Source organism: Squalius cephalus (assembly GCF_949319135.1).
Source record: "Squalius cephalus genome assembly, chromosome: 13".
NCBI lineage: Eukaryota > Metazoa > Chordata > Actinopteri > Cypriniformes > Leuciscidae > Squalius > Squalius cephalus.
Window position 1 is genome coordinate 23,369,417 of NC_137134.1, and position 13,853 is coordinate 23,383,269.

Below are 13,853 nucleotides of genomic sequence, written 5' to 3' on the forward strand. Positions count from 1 at the left end.
GAACAGAGCTGTTTTACTGGGACTGCAATCTTACAGCAGATATGCTGATCTTCAAAACGTTGTTCGACGCGAGCTGTGTAGGCATATGTTCGTGCACCAACAAAAACCTGCAGTTTTCTTTTTTTTTTTTTTGAATGGACAGGTTATTTTAATTTTTCTATATTTTACATTTTGCAATTATGTAATCACACTGCAGTTTCATACAAAATTTATAATAATAGTAATTATAAAAGGGATCAGCATAAGCTTTGGTCAAGCATTAACCAACAGATATGATAAAACTAACTACAGCCAATATGACAACATTGTATCAAATAAGTATATATTTAACAATAATAATAATATCACAATATTTAATGTGCATCACAAAGATGGAAAACTGTTAAGTACAAAATAAGTTTAGTGTCTTTAGTTAACCAAGTTTAAAATATCATCTGAAAGAAGTTTATCTATGTATCATCTTTTTACTCTTAATTAATTTTATAACTATCATATATCTCTTTTAATATCTTTAATAACTGTTTTAATTTTCCTTGCTTTTATTTTGTGATTATTTTAATTCCTTTCTGTAAAGCACTTTGAATTGCCATAGTGTATGAAATGTGCTATATAAATAAACTTGCCTTGCCTATTATCAACAACACTGGCCTACTCAAACACCAATTAAAGAAAATATATATTTTTTAAATTTATATTAAAAAATTTTTTTTTAATAAAACTTAAATACCCATTCAATTAAAAAAAATAAATAAAGACAACACATTTTAATATGCAATTTTCTTGGATGTTTATTAGACAATCCAAAACATCATCCATACAGACTCATATCTAATACTATAATAAGAACTGTGGCATTCCAAATAAAATAAAATAAAAAGATGGAAACCTAAGAGTTTCATACAGTTCCAACGGTGGGCAAACACTGAGGCACAAACCTTTGGTATCTGGTGAAAGGAGGTTATAACAGCACAACAGGAGTCTAGGCCACATCTAGAGCAAAAGTGTCCTCTTTATCCTCATCAAAATCCTTCAAAACGGTCCCAAAGCTGTTTTAAGGGCATCGGACAGAGAACGTGAAGTTGACAGTTGGTTGATTTCAATGGCAGCCCACTTGTTAACCAATCAGAAGCAGCAGCCAATGAGGGGAGAAGACGGGAACAGAAATCAAATCTTAAATACTGAGATCATAGAAAGTGGGACTGATACACACAGGCAGCTAAAATCTCTATCGTACAGTTTTAAGGCTCGACGTACACCGCAATGAACCGATCGGCTGAGAATTCTGGGATGCGATCTTGACAGTTCAAATCTGGCACACAAAAAAACAAAAACATCCACTTTCTTCTTGCCGAAAAAGGCGTTTTGCTTTCCACTACTGTAAAAGGGTAAAAAAGAAAAAGAAAAAAAAGTAATTTCAAGCAAAACGTCCTCAAAATTATTAGACAGCCCTGGGCACGATGATGTCATCGGTTCAGCTTTCTAACAGAGAATAACATAAAATAGATAACTTACAGTACATTAAATTTACAATATATGGAAAGCATTATAATGGAATCTGTGTACAGGCATTTTTGTGAAATTTCAGCTATAATTTTCGAAGTCATGTTTCGACTGACGTTTTTCACCTTGAATAACCTCCAAACCTGAGCATTCGTGAAATATATATATACATGGATATAGCGATACAAATAACAGTGAACAGATATCTGCACCTTCCTTTTGTAAACAGCCACACATTTCTATTTTCATCCCTTTGATTAATGAAAAACAAAACGACCATCGTGAATCAAGCATGAAGTAAGAACACATACATTTTCACATCACATCGCGGTTTTCCAACTAAAACAACTTAAAATTACCAGAGGCATTTTGCAATCTCTCTTTAGCAAGCTCTACGACTCTAAGAAAGTTTTAAAATCGTAAATTCACAATTGTTGTTTACACGTTTACACTAAAACGCCATTACAACCTTCACTTGTAGTTTTTTTCCTTTAAATTCAGTGATAAAACATGATTTAATCGAAGAGAGACTATGACATGTCACGGACGAGTGATTCTTGCATAAAATTAGCTCAAGAATGAAAAATCGCACGTTTTTTTGAGGTTTTGTGTAAAATGTTAGATTTTTTTCCGCTAGTTTAGAAGTTGTGCGCATTTAATAGGGAATCAAGCATATTAAAAGTGTCTTCATAATCCATGTGTGGACCGTTATTTATTAAAGCAGCATTAGGCTCAGAACTCTGCCCCTCCCCCAGCCTCCTGTCAATCTTCGCCAAATGGGCGTGGCCTATCGGTTGATTGGCAGAGACGGAGGCAGAGGAGGAGTGGCTCTTGGAAGATCGGTGAGATTTGGATGAATGGTGGTGATGGTGGTGGTGGCTACCGTGTGAGTGTGAGGAGTCGTGTCTCGGTGCTTTGTGCGACGAATGTTCGCGGTGTTTCTCGCGGCTGGAGCGCGGACTGTGTCGGCTCTTACCACTGCCGCTACTCTCTGACGAAACCTTGATCTTCATTTTCAGCTCTTCTTGACTAGAGGAGCCGTTCTCTGACGAGGAAGGGTGGCGTCGTTTGAGCGACCCGCTCTTCGGCGCTCGCTCTTGTACCTGCTGTTGGGAATACTTCACCCTGATTGACGTAGACGGTTCGGACGACAAATGTCCGTGCTTTCGATGCTGGTCGCTTTCCTCCTCTTCGTGTCTGCGTCGATGCTCTAATTCGGCTGCATGCTTTTCACGGTATTTCTCTAGAGTGAGTTTCTGAGGGGCGAGAGTTGCCGAGCCATGTCCGTGTTTGCTTGTCGGCGCCCCCTGGAGCGCAAGAAAAGCATCGGCGCTCTGGGAAATCTGTGCAGGAAAGCTGAAAGCGGAACTCTGCAAGTCCGACAGGCCGTTGAGTGACATCGATGCCCCATCCAATGGGAAAGAGGTGGATGGTTCTGAATACATGCCCCCTCTGATGTCACACATGCTTCCCATCAATGAGGTTTCCTGGCTCAGGAAGGAACTGTCTATTGATTGGTTGTCGAGTTTTGGTTTCTTGGCAGCTTGCGTGGCCTAAAACGAGAACAAAAATAGATAAAGCTTAATCTGTCCAATACTTTACCGTTTGCATCTATACTGATTGGTTATATTTTTGGTTTGTAGCTGTAGGTTTCTGGCTTAGCTAAGGATTTGTCCATACCCGCCAGTTTCGGATTCTTTTTAATCTGCTTGGTGTTTTTTCCAGGATCTGTAGAAACTCGTGAGTCAGGTCTACAAAATCAGATTCAGATTCAGATTATTTTATTTAGAGCCATATCTCTACAAAATCAAGAGACAAACCTAATATATAAAAACCTATGCTAAATGCAGCAATTATTTTTAAATATGTAAATATATACATTTTTGTATTCATAAACAACTAGTATTTTAACAATTCACAAAATATTTGAAAGAACTAAATTAAGTATCTACTACGCCAAGTTGTGTTTGACTGACCGTCAAGCAACTGCAGAGTCACGGTCCGGTCCACATATTCCCACCAGTGTTTCCCATCTGAAGAAACGGGAATCTCCCAGTTGGACCACTTGCAGGCCAGGTGAATACAGACACACGCCACCACTGTGGGTTTATGCTGCAGGCAGAAGGTGGTCAGGTGCAGACTGAGAGAAGAGAGAGAAGAAAAGAGAAGAGACACAGAAAACACTCCATTACAAACAGAGGACATGAGAAACGCTTCCCTAGGAACCTAATTCAATAAACTCCTTTGGTTCATTTCCATTCTTCTTAGTTCATCATAATAATCAGGATTATTTCATGTCAAAGCTGATCATAGTCCAGTCGGATGCATGTTTGCTAGAATGCTGTTTGTCTGGTCGGCTGTAAAACAAAATGTATGTAATGCATGAAACAGATTCAGTCAGCAAAAAAATATAACTTAATTAACTTAGTGTGGCATCAACTGCACAACACTCAACTGTGGTAGAGCATGATGCCAGCAACGACAAAGCAACTCAACTTCTTGCTTTAATGACCAAACCAGCTCAAAGTCACCTGACTGGCTTGAATGATCTTTTAGTCACATTAAATCATTTAGCAGACGCTTTTATCCAAGCGACTTACAAATGAGAAAAATAGACGCAGTTCAACCAACAATAGGGCAACAATATACAAGAGCTGTGAGTAGTCCCAGATAGTCTAGCACAGTACACAAAGCAAGTTAATTAAAAACAAAACAAAAAAAAAACGATATATAATAGAATAGTATGTGTTAATATTAATGGGTCACGTGTTGGCGGAAAAGATGCATCTTTAACAGTTTCTTAAAAATGGCTAAAGACTCGCAGGGCTCAACATTAACACTTATCCGGGAAAAGTGAATTTTTTGAAGGGGCAAGTGAAAGAATTTGACTTGCCGGACAGGACAAATTAATTAAAACTTCAGTGACAAAAAATAAATAGGGAGGCATTGAAATGCAATTATCCCCGAATTGATAATAGTGTATTTCTGGTAACAAAAGACGCGCTGTTGAGGCTCGCTGAGGCTCTTTGTCTCTCACTTTCCTGGAGTAATCGAAACAAATGAGTGTAACAGCACACATAAAGAAACTCATAAAAGAAATATACTGAGGTAAAAAATCTAAATGTTGATTTTTTATTTATTTATTACATATATCATATAGTTAAGTAACATTACACGACCAAGAGGGCCGTTTAGTTTAAAACAATAATCGTATTTTGCGTACTCTTTTTAGTGCATCACATATTTTAGTAATCATCATAAACGATGTATCATTCGAAAAATTACGAATTCGAAATTCATCCAATGAAAACAATTTTTAAATTGTATGTTGTGTTACCATGGAAACAGTACTTTAAATTATTTTAACGGGCTCCTCCCCTAGTGGAAGGTGTCAGGTTTCATATTACAACATTGATTTTAACTACTTCATAATCAAAACCTTTTCTGATCTTGATAAAACACATTGTCAGAAAGGTCTGAGTCTCAAGGTCCCTATTTTGTGATAGAAGTGATATTTTGACAGAAATGTATTAATTTGTTACAGGGCCCCTCTGACCCCTGGTGGCTATTATGGGTACAGCACCTATAAATCTCAGGAACTTCAATTTCGTGATATCAACTTCAAATTTGGAACACAACGTGGTTAGATAAATGGCTTTGATTTTATAGTAACTTTAGAGTAAATATTTAGTAAAATATAGATTTTATATCAAATAAAAAGCATTTAGTACAGTACATTTGATTTACAGTAAATTTATACTGCCATAGCTTTTTCATACTTTCATTTCACTTCAGCGATAATCTGCTAAGTACCTTCTTTAAAACAAGACCAAACATAACTGTATATTCCAAAGCAATCTTGAATTACAACCATTTAAGTCTGGGTAGTGCATTTTCACGTCTATTCTCAAAAAGGGGGGTGACAGTTAATCTCATAATATTTATTGCAGTTGTAATTTTGCAGTGTGAAATATTTAATTTGACTGGTAACAGCCCTACAGTATCTTATTATAATTGAATTTATTGATCAAATGTAAGAATTTGGCATGAAAGATGACATTTAATAAGGCTAAAAAAGGCCTTAATAAAGGTAAATAACACCCTGAGGTGAATATAAAAAAATATGCAGATTTAAGTATGTAAATGCTGAAAGAACACTGATGAGAATATTGCTTCAGAATAAATTGTTTACACCACCAAAAATGTTGGATCTCAAAAAGGGAGCCGAGGCTACACTAATTCAGATACATTTAATAACACATCTTTTTCTCTATGCTTTGGCCTTCCGACAATTAGAAATTAAAATCTAATTTCGGCCTTCCGAATTTAAAATAATAATGTGCCGGATGTAGCTAGAGTGCAATAGGGATCTTCCCTAAATTAAGTTGCTATAAGGACAAAAAGCATTGGAAGTAATTACAATACAGAAGAAATTAAGTTTTAAAGTGAATTCATTAACGGTGCTTAAAACCAACAAGACATATTGTAACTAAATAGTTCACAAACCATAAATAAATTAAATAATATGTATTTGTAGATCAATTCTAAATGACTTAAGCAGAATTATTATATAAATTCAATGTCAAAATTTGCATTAAAAAAAAAACTTAAAAAAAAAATACTAGGGATGTCCCGATACCACTTTTTCACTTCCGATACCGATGCCGCAGCTTTGGCTATTTGCCGATACCGATATCAATCCGATATTTTTATTTTATTCTTGAACTAACACTAATAATAATAAAATATATGGAAGCACTTTGCTCAATTAGCCACATAAAAACATCTCTCTCAAATGGAGAACAAATACTTCTCCAGTATATAGTCCACAACAACAGTTGATAATGAAAGACTGCCACCCTTTATTAAAAAGACCCTGAGATATGTTTGGTAATTGTACCTGAATGAATTTAAAATTAATTTGCTATATTTCAGATCAATATATTTGTTTCCTTAATTTAATTAACTTTATTCTCATCTGTATTATAAATAATTTATTTCTGTATAAAATAATACTACCATTAAAAACACATTTGATTTTCTTTTTTAATCAATGTAGAATGTGTAACTTCAAAATAAACAGATTAGCGCTCTGTTTTAGGACAAGAAAACCAATGCAATATGATGAATGTTCAAAAGATGAGATTAATTTTTGCTTTTAAACAGTGTGTGTGTGTGTGTGAGATTTTGGTTGGGTGACAGTTGCAGGTTACCGTTTGACAAGAGTTTACAGTTTGACAAAAGCACAATGTTGTGTTTTACACAAATATAAGTAGGCTAAACACTTTGCAGTTTTAATGATGTCCTGTATGAACAAAATGACGGAGTATGTTTTTATGTTTCCACTGTTCGATCACGCCCGCGCCTCTCTCTCTCTGACACACACACACACACACATTCCAGCATTGCAATCTTGACATCGCAGCCTGTTCATTATGCTGCGTTCACACCAAACGCGAATAGAGCGTCAAATTCGCGTCTAGTTCAACGCTTGAACATTTTGAATCCATTCGCGCGTCCAAAGCGAATAGGACACGCATATAAAGCGAGCGTTTGAAGCGAAATAGACGCGCGTTCAGAGCTAAGGCGGGGCTACAGATTAGGTGTCCCTAAAGAACCCGCATACATCTATGCGCGTATCTAACAGTAGTTCCGCATTACATTAATTAATGTGTACGTGAGTTTTATTTATTTTTATACCGTGTATTCTCCGTGTAAGTCCACGCACCGAACCGTGACGCACGTACCGTTTCAGTTCAATACGAATACATGTACCGTTCCACCCCTAATAGGTATCGGATCATATTTTTTTCTCCCCTCCGATATCCAATCTAGCGCTCTGGGCCAGTATCGGCTCGATACCGATGACGTGGATCGGATCGGGACATCCCTAAAAATACTGTATAGTTGGTATTGTGATGTATCATCCTGAATAAAAATAGAATCTCTATGCTTATTTTTTTATATTTAAGATATATACAATTATTTTTAAAATAATAATAATAATAATACAGCTTCGAGCAAAAAATAAACATGAAAAAGAAATGCGGTCATTGGTACTTACCGTGACAATCTCTAAGTTTACACCTTTGAACTCTGAGCTGATATTCAGGCTACCAATTGAGTTATTGACCTATGCACTCAATCAAGATATCTCTATTAGCACCTCTACACTCCAGGCTGTGTATTCAACCTTCTGTGCCAACAGCAAGCCCTCCGTACATTACACCGCACTGCGCCGGGCTGGGCAGACAATCGCTTCGCCCAGGCGCGAGAGAGCGTTGGACACATGAAGGAGAACCCTGCCTAATAGGAAGTCATAGGGTGCCATGGCAGTGCAACAAATAGGGGTCAGGGTAACAACCTGTTGGTAGCCATGAAATAGGAGGTCTGGGCCAAGTCCTTGCTCGCTGAGGGGAAAGACAGAAAAGACGTCCCGTCAGATACAATCCAGTCAAATGTACACAGTGACTCTTCAAGCATGTTTTGCCTTTCTAAACTCAGAATTACACCATGAACCATTATATTAATTCGGTTTAGTCCAACAAAAAGGTATCTGAAGTGTTTAGCATTAAAAAAAAAAATTATAATATAATAGTCTCTTCTGCTCAAGTCTGCATTTATTTGATCAAAATTACAGTAAAACATTTTAAATGCCTGTTTTCTGTTTTAATCTATTTTAAAATTGAATTTATTCCTGTGATGCAAAGCTGAATCATTCTAATATGAGGATTTGATGCTCAGTTAACAGTTCTTATTATTAATGTTGACAACAGTTGTGCAGCTTCGTATTTTTGTAGAAACTGATACATTTCAGAATTATTTGATGAATGTAATGTTCAAAAGAACAGCATTTATTTGAAATAAATCTTTTGTAACATTTATTCATTTCTGTACAGTCACTTTTGATAAACTGAATGCATCCTTGCAGAACTATTATTATTAAATAATATTTTATTGTTTTATTTTAAAAAAATTTTGTATGACTCATTTACTGAAATGCAAAATTGTCACTTACAGGGAAATTTGTGGTTTAAATGTAAAATTACTTAGTCTAAAGTTGAAGTCAAATGACTTTTTTAGGAATAGGCCTATATTGAGTAAATATGCTTCCACTGTAGTTTATGCATTATGTTACAGAATAAATAAAAAAAAGCATTTAAATTCAATGAACTAAAATAAAAAAAGCACATTTTGGGGTTCCCATACAGCACTTCTAAGAGTAAAATAATAATAATGAATAAAAGTCAGAAAAAATACATGAATGGAAGCCCAGCTAACAGCATCATCGTACATCTACAATGCAAAGCCAAAAAGGCAGAACGAAGTTGTGAGTTTCAATAAGTGAGCCAGTAAAAAGAAAAGAGAGAAAGATGAAGAAAGACTGGAAGCATCTACCTCGCACTAGCTGGGAACATCTCACCACATCTGTGTGTGGATGCTCTATAGTTATCTCAAACCCTGAAACAAAACCACCGGTTAGACAGGACTCATGTGTTCACCATCAGGCAACAAGACACTTTCATTAACAGATCGCCACTTACCGAGTGTCTGCAGCACTATGGTTTCCAACAGCACCAGCTCTTGGGCCTGCTGGAGGTACATCTGCAGTTCAACATGGCAAAACATCAAAAACTAACCAAATAATATACATCATTTAACATTCATACCATTTATGTGCAATTTACATCATGTTGTGTAATGTATTATAGGGCTGGGTGATGAAATGCGAATGATAATCACCACTGATCTCTCATAAAGCTGCCTGTCAAACAGCTCGAGAGTACCAAATTGACTACTTTTTCGTGGCTTGTTGCGCTTAAACGGTCAAATACATACAAAATTATGTCAAAATGCCCATCTTGACAAGTATTCAGGTAAATACAGACAGTTTTGGAACGTAAATAGAAAAACCGCATTTGTGTAACAGTATATTGGATCTGTGCTTAAGCTCTTAAAGTGACAGCAGCCTAATAAACCTGCTGATGTCTGTCATGTTAATCAGAGAACAAGACAAAGAGAAAATCACTTGCTGCTCTTGACTGAATAACTTTTGTAACTTTAATGTAAGCATTAATCTGTATTTAATTTCTACAATGAAGACTATCCAGTGTTATTTTACATTCGATTACTTTAATTTCTGTAGTATTTCATACCTGAATACTACTGTTAGACCCACCTGAAAAACTTAAAGCCATGTTTATTTCATTTGTCTCTATTGTATTCTATTTGTTCTTAATGTAAATGTAGTTCAACTATTCAAATAAAGCCTGCCTGTGCTGTGTAAGCTATTACAACAAAATTATCAATTATCTGTATGTGGTTTACATGGCAGTTTTCCTCGTGGTCTCAAAAATGGTATTAAATGTCAATATTTTTCAAGATAGCGTATAGAAGTTGGAAATTCCAGTATTGTGACAACACTATAATGTTTATGCGGCATAAGTTGAGCGAAACAGCGCTACTCATTTGAACCGCCGTGACAGGCCATTTATCCATTCGCCTCAAAGTTTAAACTGCAGCGTGAGCTTAGATAGCAGATACGTTTACTGTCAAGTGACCACTAAACTGGGCTGTGAAATCCAGTGAGAAGTGCTTGAATTCAGCGAAGAACACGAATGTCTCAGAGATTTAGACTAGTTTAATAGCTAGATAAAACCGTGCTGACAAACATGAGAAACATTGTGCCAAGCAATCCAGTAAGAAGGCTTTTCAATCTACAAATCACCATCATTTACCATGGATTTACTGTAGTAACACTAACTGGCCGGCCCACATTGTACATATGTATTTATAGTAAAGAATTTAAAGGCTACTGTTCTTCATAACAAATACCATAGAAACCATATAGCTACATTTTACCATGGTAGTGAGGTGTAATATGTAGAGGTTGACCGATTGATTGTGTTTTTAAGCCTTGCCTATTTAAATATTGAAGCGCACATACACTGGAAAGTACCTGCATCTCTCAGTTTTGGTACTCAACACACATCCAAGATTAGCATGCAAATAGTGTACTCTTTCATGTCTTCCTGAGCATAAATGGACATATTCACACTAGAGCCGTATTTCACAGGTATATTCTTCATCTGTAAATGTTAGAAACTCATGCAAATATTTCCATTTTGCTGTCAGGAGTGAATTTCCGCTAAATTTAACAGATTTCCATGAACGAGCGATTTTCTGTATAACTTCTTATTAACTGTTAGATTTTATGAGATGAAGGGGGTAAAAAAAAGGAAAATTAGCCAAACATATCGACCCAAAAAAAATCGGCATCATATATCGGCCGCCCTGGTTTCTAAATATCGGCATCGGCCAGAGGAAAACCCATAGCGGTCGACCTCTAGTTATACGTGTGGTTCTACCTATGATAATCATGATCTAAATTTATGATACTATGGATGACCAATGGTTAATTTGAACAAAAGTAAAGTCCTAACTGAAACAAAATATATATAATTTTACCCTATGAGGTTGTTTAAATTTTTACACGTTACCATTTTTGTTAATGAACAAATTTACATTGGCATCTTAACTCAAGCTACTGTCAAATGAGAATTTCAAAGAGACAAAACAAAATCTTAATATTATGGCCTGTACTGCAAACTGTGCCGAAGATACGCATCAAAGTCTGGCAAAACAAATTTCTTTTGTTAAAGGGGCTATATGCGTTTTTCTGAAATTTAAACTCGCGACTGACACCTGTGGCCAAAAAACGGAACTGCTCTTCCTTTCTGCTCGCTCTCGTACGTGCACACTTCACAAGTCATCCGCTGCAAAGAAGTCTACATTATGTTTACAGAGGTAAGAACAGTCAAATACATATATTGTTTGAGAAACTAAGTTTGTTTGCTGACTAGCGGTGGTGGCAGAGTGATCTGAAACGTTTAACATGAATGCGCTTGACGTCACATCCGCAGACAGCGCACGAAAAATCCGACCCGACAGAAAATAGGAAAAATAGGATACAGGCTTATAGGTGCACCCACTGTGAGCTGACAAGGTGTCAGTATGCTCATCAGGAGATGTTTGAGTCATACATGGTCAAATAAAAAGGCTATTGTTACGTTTATTTTGGGGGGAAAAGTTGCATTTAGCCCCTTTAAGGAAAAAATTATGAAAAGTTGTAAATATTCTACCTCAGATTTGTGAAATGTCATGTTCTGACAATAAAGAGTAGATTAAAACTACAATTAACTGTCTGGTTTCTACAAATTGAAAGAAAAATATTTGACAGGTATCGTGATAATTATCTATATCAACTGCAATGAAAATATTATATCACGATAATTTTTTTGGCCTAATCGCCCAGTCCTAGAATAAAGTATAGCGAGAAACTACATTACCCACAAGCCTCACACTCACATTGCTCTTGGTGTCCAGCGGAGGGTCTTGAGGGTTCAGGCAAGCATGTGCTACTTTAATAACATGTTCAAGTTTCCTGGGTTGCTCCTCCACTTTAGCAGCCAGAAACAGAGCGGTGGGAGAGATGATCTGATGGAAGAGAGCAAACAATGAATGGACCTTTCAAAATATTACAAAAATCAGAAAACAATCAGGTTACGAATCGCACCAGTGCTGCCAATTCAATTCCTGTGAAATCCTAAAAATATTGTGCATATGCAGGTCAACAAACAGAAATAAATATAAAAATTTAGAGTGATCAAATCATAATCAATAAAAAAAGAAAAGCATACTCACATTTCTATGGAATTTCGTAAAGGAATTAAGCATGTAAAATCGGTGCATATAGACGATTGATGTGTTGATTGTAAGCTGGGATCTGCACAGTTTCATCAAGGAAGAAAACACTACAAAATAACCTACTATATGCAAAATAATATAGAACAATTTTATACTAATAAAAAATAACTTTCAAAACGAACACTCAAAACCAAACTAAAACAGCTCATAGTGCCAATTTACACTAATAAATGTGAAAAAAACGAATAATAAACTATATTAAAAGGGAAAATACATTAAATAGCATACTTACATAAGACAACACGCAATGAAAACATATCTTGTTTAGCCTTTACATAGTTAACTCTCAATCACTCTTAAACCCATAAAACACACCAAACAACCTCATTATGAGAGTAAAAATCTGATTAAATTAGGTCAAAATTATATTTATCCAGAAATACGGTTTAGGTCAAGCATAAAGACACTGAATCACCTTCCTGTCATTCACACACGTCTGTTTCACACACCAACTCATGTGATACCCCAAAATACACTTTATTATGCATTTAAAAGGCGAACTGTAAAGAAATACGGTGTCTTGCGTGAATTTTAACGCGTAAAACATCGTATTTTAGCCGGCACATTTTTCACCTGATCAAAAGCGGCAGCGTGCTAATATGCTAACGGCTAACTCAGTCACAGCGCTGCTGTTTTAGAGAAGGATACACGTTTAACCGCTGTCCCATATCCTGAATTAGGTTGGCGGCTTGCTGTCGGTATGAGAGCTCGCGGTCGGGCTCGACTCCGCAGCGGCGGGACGGCGTGTTTTCGAACTGTTCTCGGGTAAAGAGCCATTTGCTGGAGCCCCGCTGCACCGCCGCCATCATCCCACCCGCTTCCGCCCGCACTGCGCTCTACATCACCGTGACGTCACTGGGCGCGAGGGCGAGCGCTGCAGCGACATGAGCTGGATGGAGGCGGTAGGGTACGTGACATATTAAGCGTAGCGTTCAAGATGGGGGTCGACAACTCTTTCCCCCGGTTTCACAGACACAATACTTAATCCTAGACTAAAATCCATGTTTTTTAACCGAAAGCAACGACATATCAGCATCAAAAAAAAAAAAAAAAAAAGTCTCAAGACTTTTATCTCAAGATACACACCAGTAATGTTTTTTTGTTTTTTTTTAAAGAGCTGTGGTGTATGTAACTTTTTTGCCGTAAAGCATAAACATACCATAATATGTTTGAGATTTAGGAAACTTGCTTGTTCACATACTTGTTTCTCTGAAAAACAATGTTACAGCAAGTTTGTTTTTTTTGTTGTTTTTTTGTCTTTGAAATGTGCGTTCTGTGTTGGAATGTCTGTTTTTGTTTGGGTCTGTGTGACTCCGCCCACTGCCAATTTACCCAATAGTATTTCGCTATACCGCCAACTGGCAACAGGTTGGCGGAAAACAGCGTATTGCAGCTATGGAAGCCAGCAAACTAGGTCAGAGATCGCAGATTTTACCCGACCTAAAAAGCCTCGGTATCCATCTAAATCTCTATGAACGGGAGCATATTAAAACACGGATAAATCAACTTACATGTGTGTATATCTCCTCACCTTCCATTGTTAATTGTGCTCGCTCTTGTTGCGTGTCCTCAATCTGGAAACCCGT

The 13,853-nt window shown here is 36.6% G+C and overlaps 1 protein-coding gene across 1 annotated transcript; it reads right to left on the bottom strand.

Moving 5' to 3' along the window:
* Positions 1–766: 766 nt before the first annotated feature.
* Positions 767–13,152, bottom strand: ccnt2b (cyclin T2b). Its single transcript, XM_079889550.1, has 9 exons — positions 12,916–13,152; positions 12,205–12,286; positions 11,869–11,997; positions 9,045–9,105; positions 8,899–8,961; positions 7,865–7,910; positions 3,477–3,640; positions 3,181–3,251; positions 767–3,053 (listed from the first exon to the last, which is right to left on the bottom strand). Exons 1-9 carry the CDS (start codon positions 13,074–13,076, stop codon positions 2,139–2,141), a joined length of 1,692 nt encoding a protein of 563 aa, XP_079745676.1. The 5' UTR covers positions 13,077–13,152; the 3' UTR covers positions 767–2,138.
* Between the last annotated feature and the right edge of the window lie 701 nt (positions 13,153–13,853).

Bases quoted from the DNA above. Each gene is read 5' to 3' on its own strand.
- ccnt2b (XM_079889550.1), bottom strand. From the start codon at position 13,076: ATGATGGCGGCGGTGCAGCGGGGCTCCAGCAAATGGCTCTTTACCCGA. The intron at 12,287-12,915 runs GTATCCTTCTCT...GAAACTGTGCAG, and splicing joins ATGGGACAGCGGTTAAACGT to ATCCCAGCTTACAATCAACA. The intron at 9,106-11,868 runs GTGAGTGTGAGG...GTTGAACTGCAG, and splicing joins CGCTGGACACCAAGAGCAAT to ATGTACCTCCAGCAGGCCCA.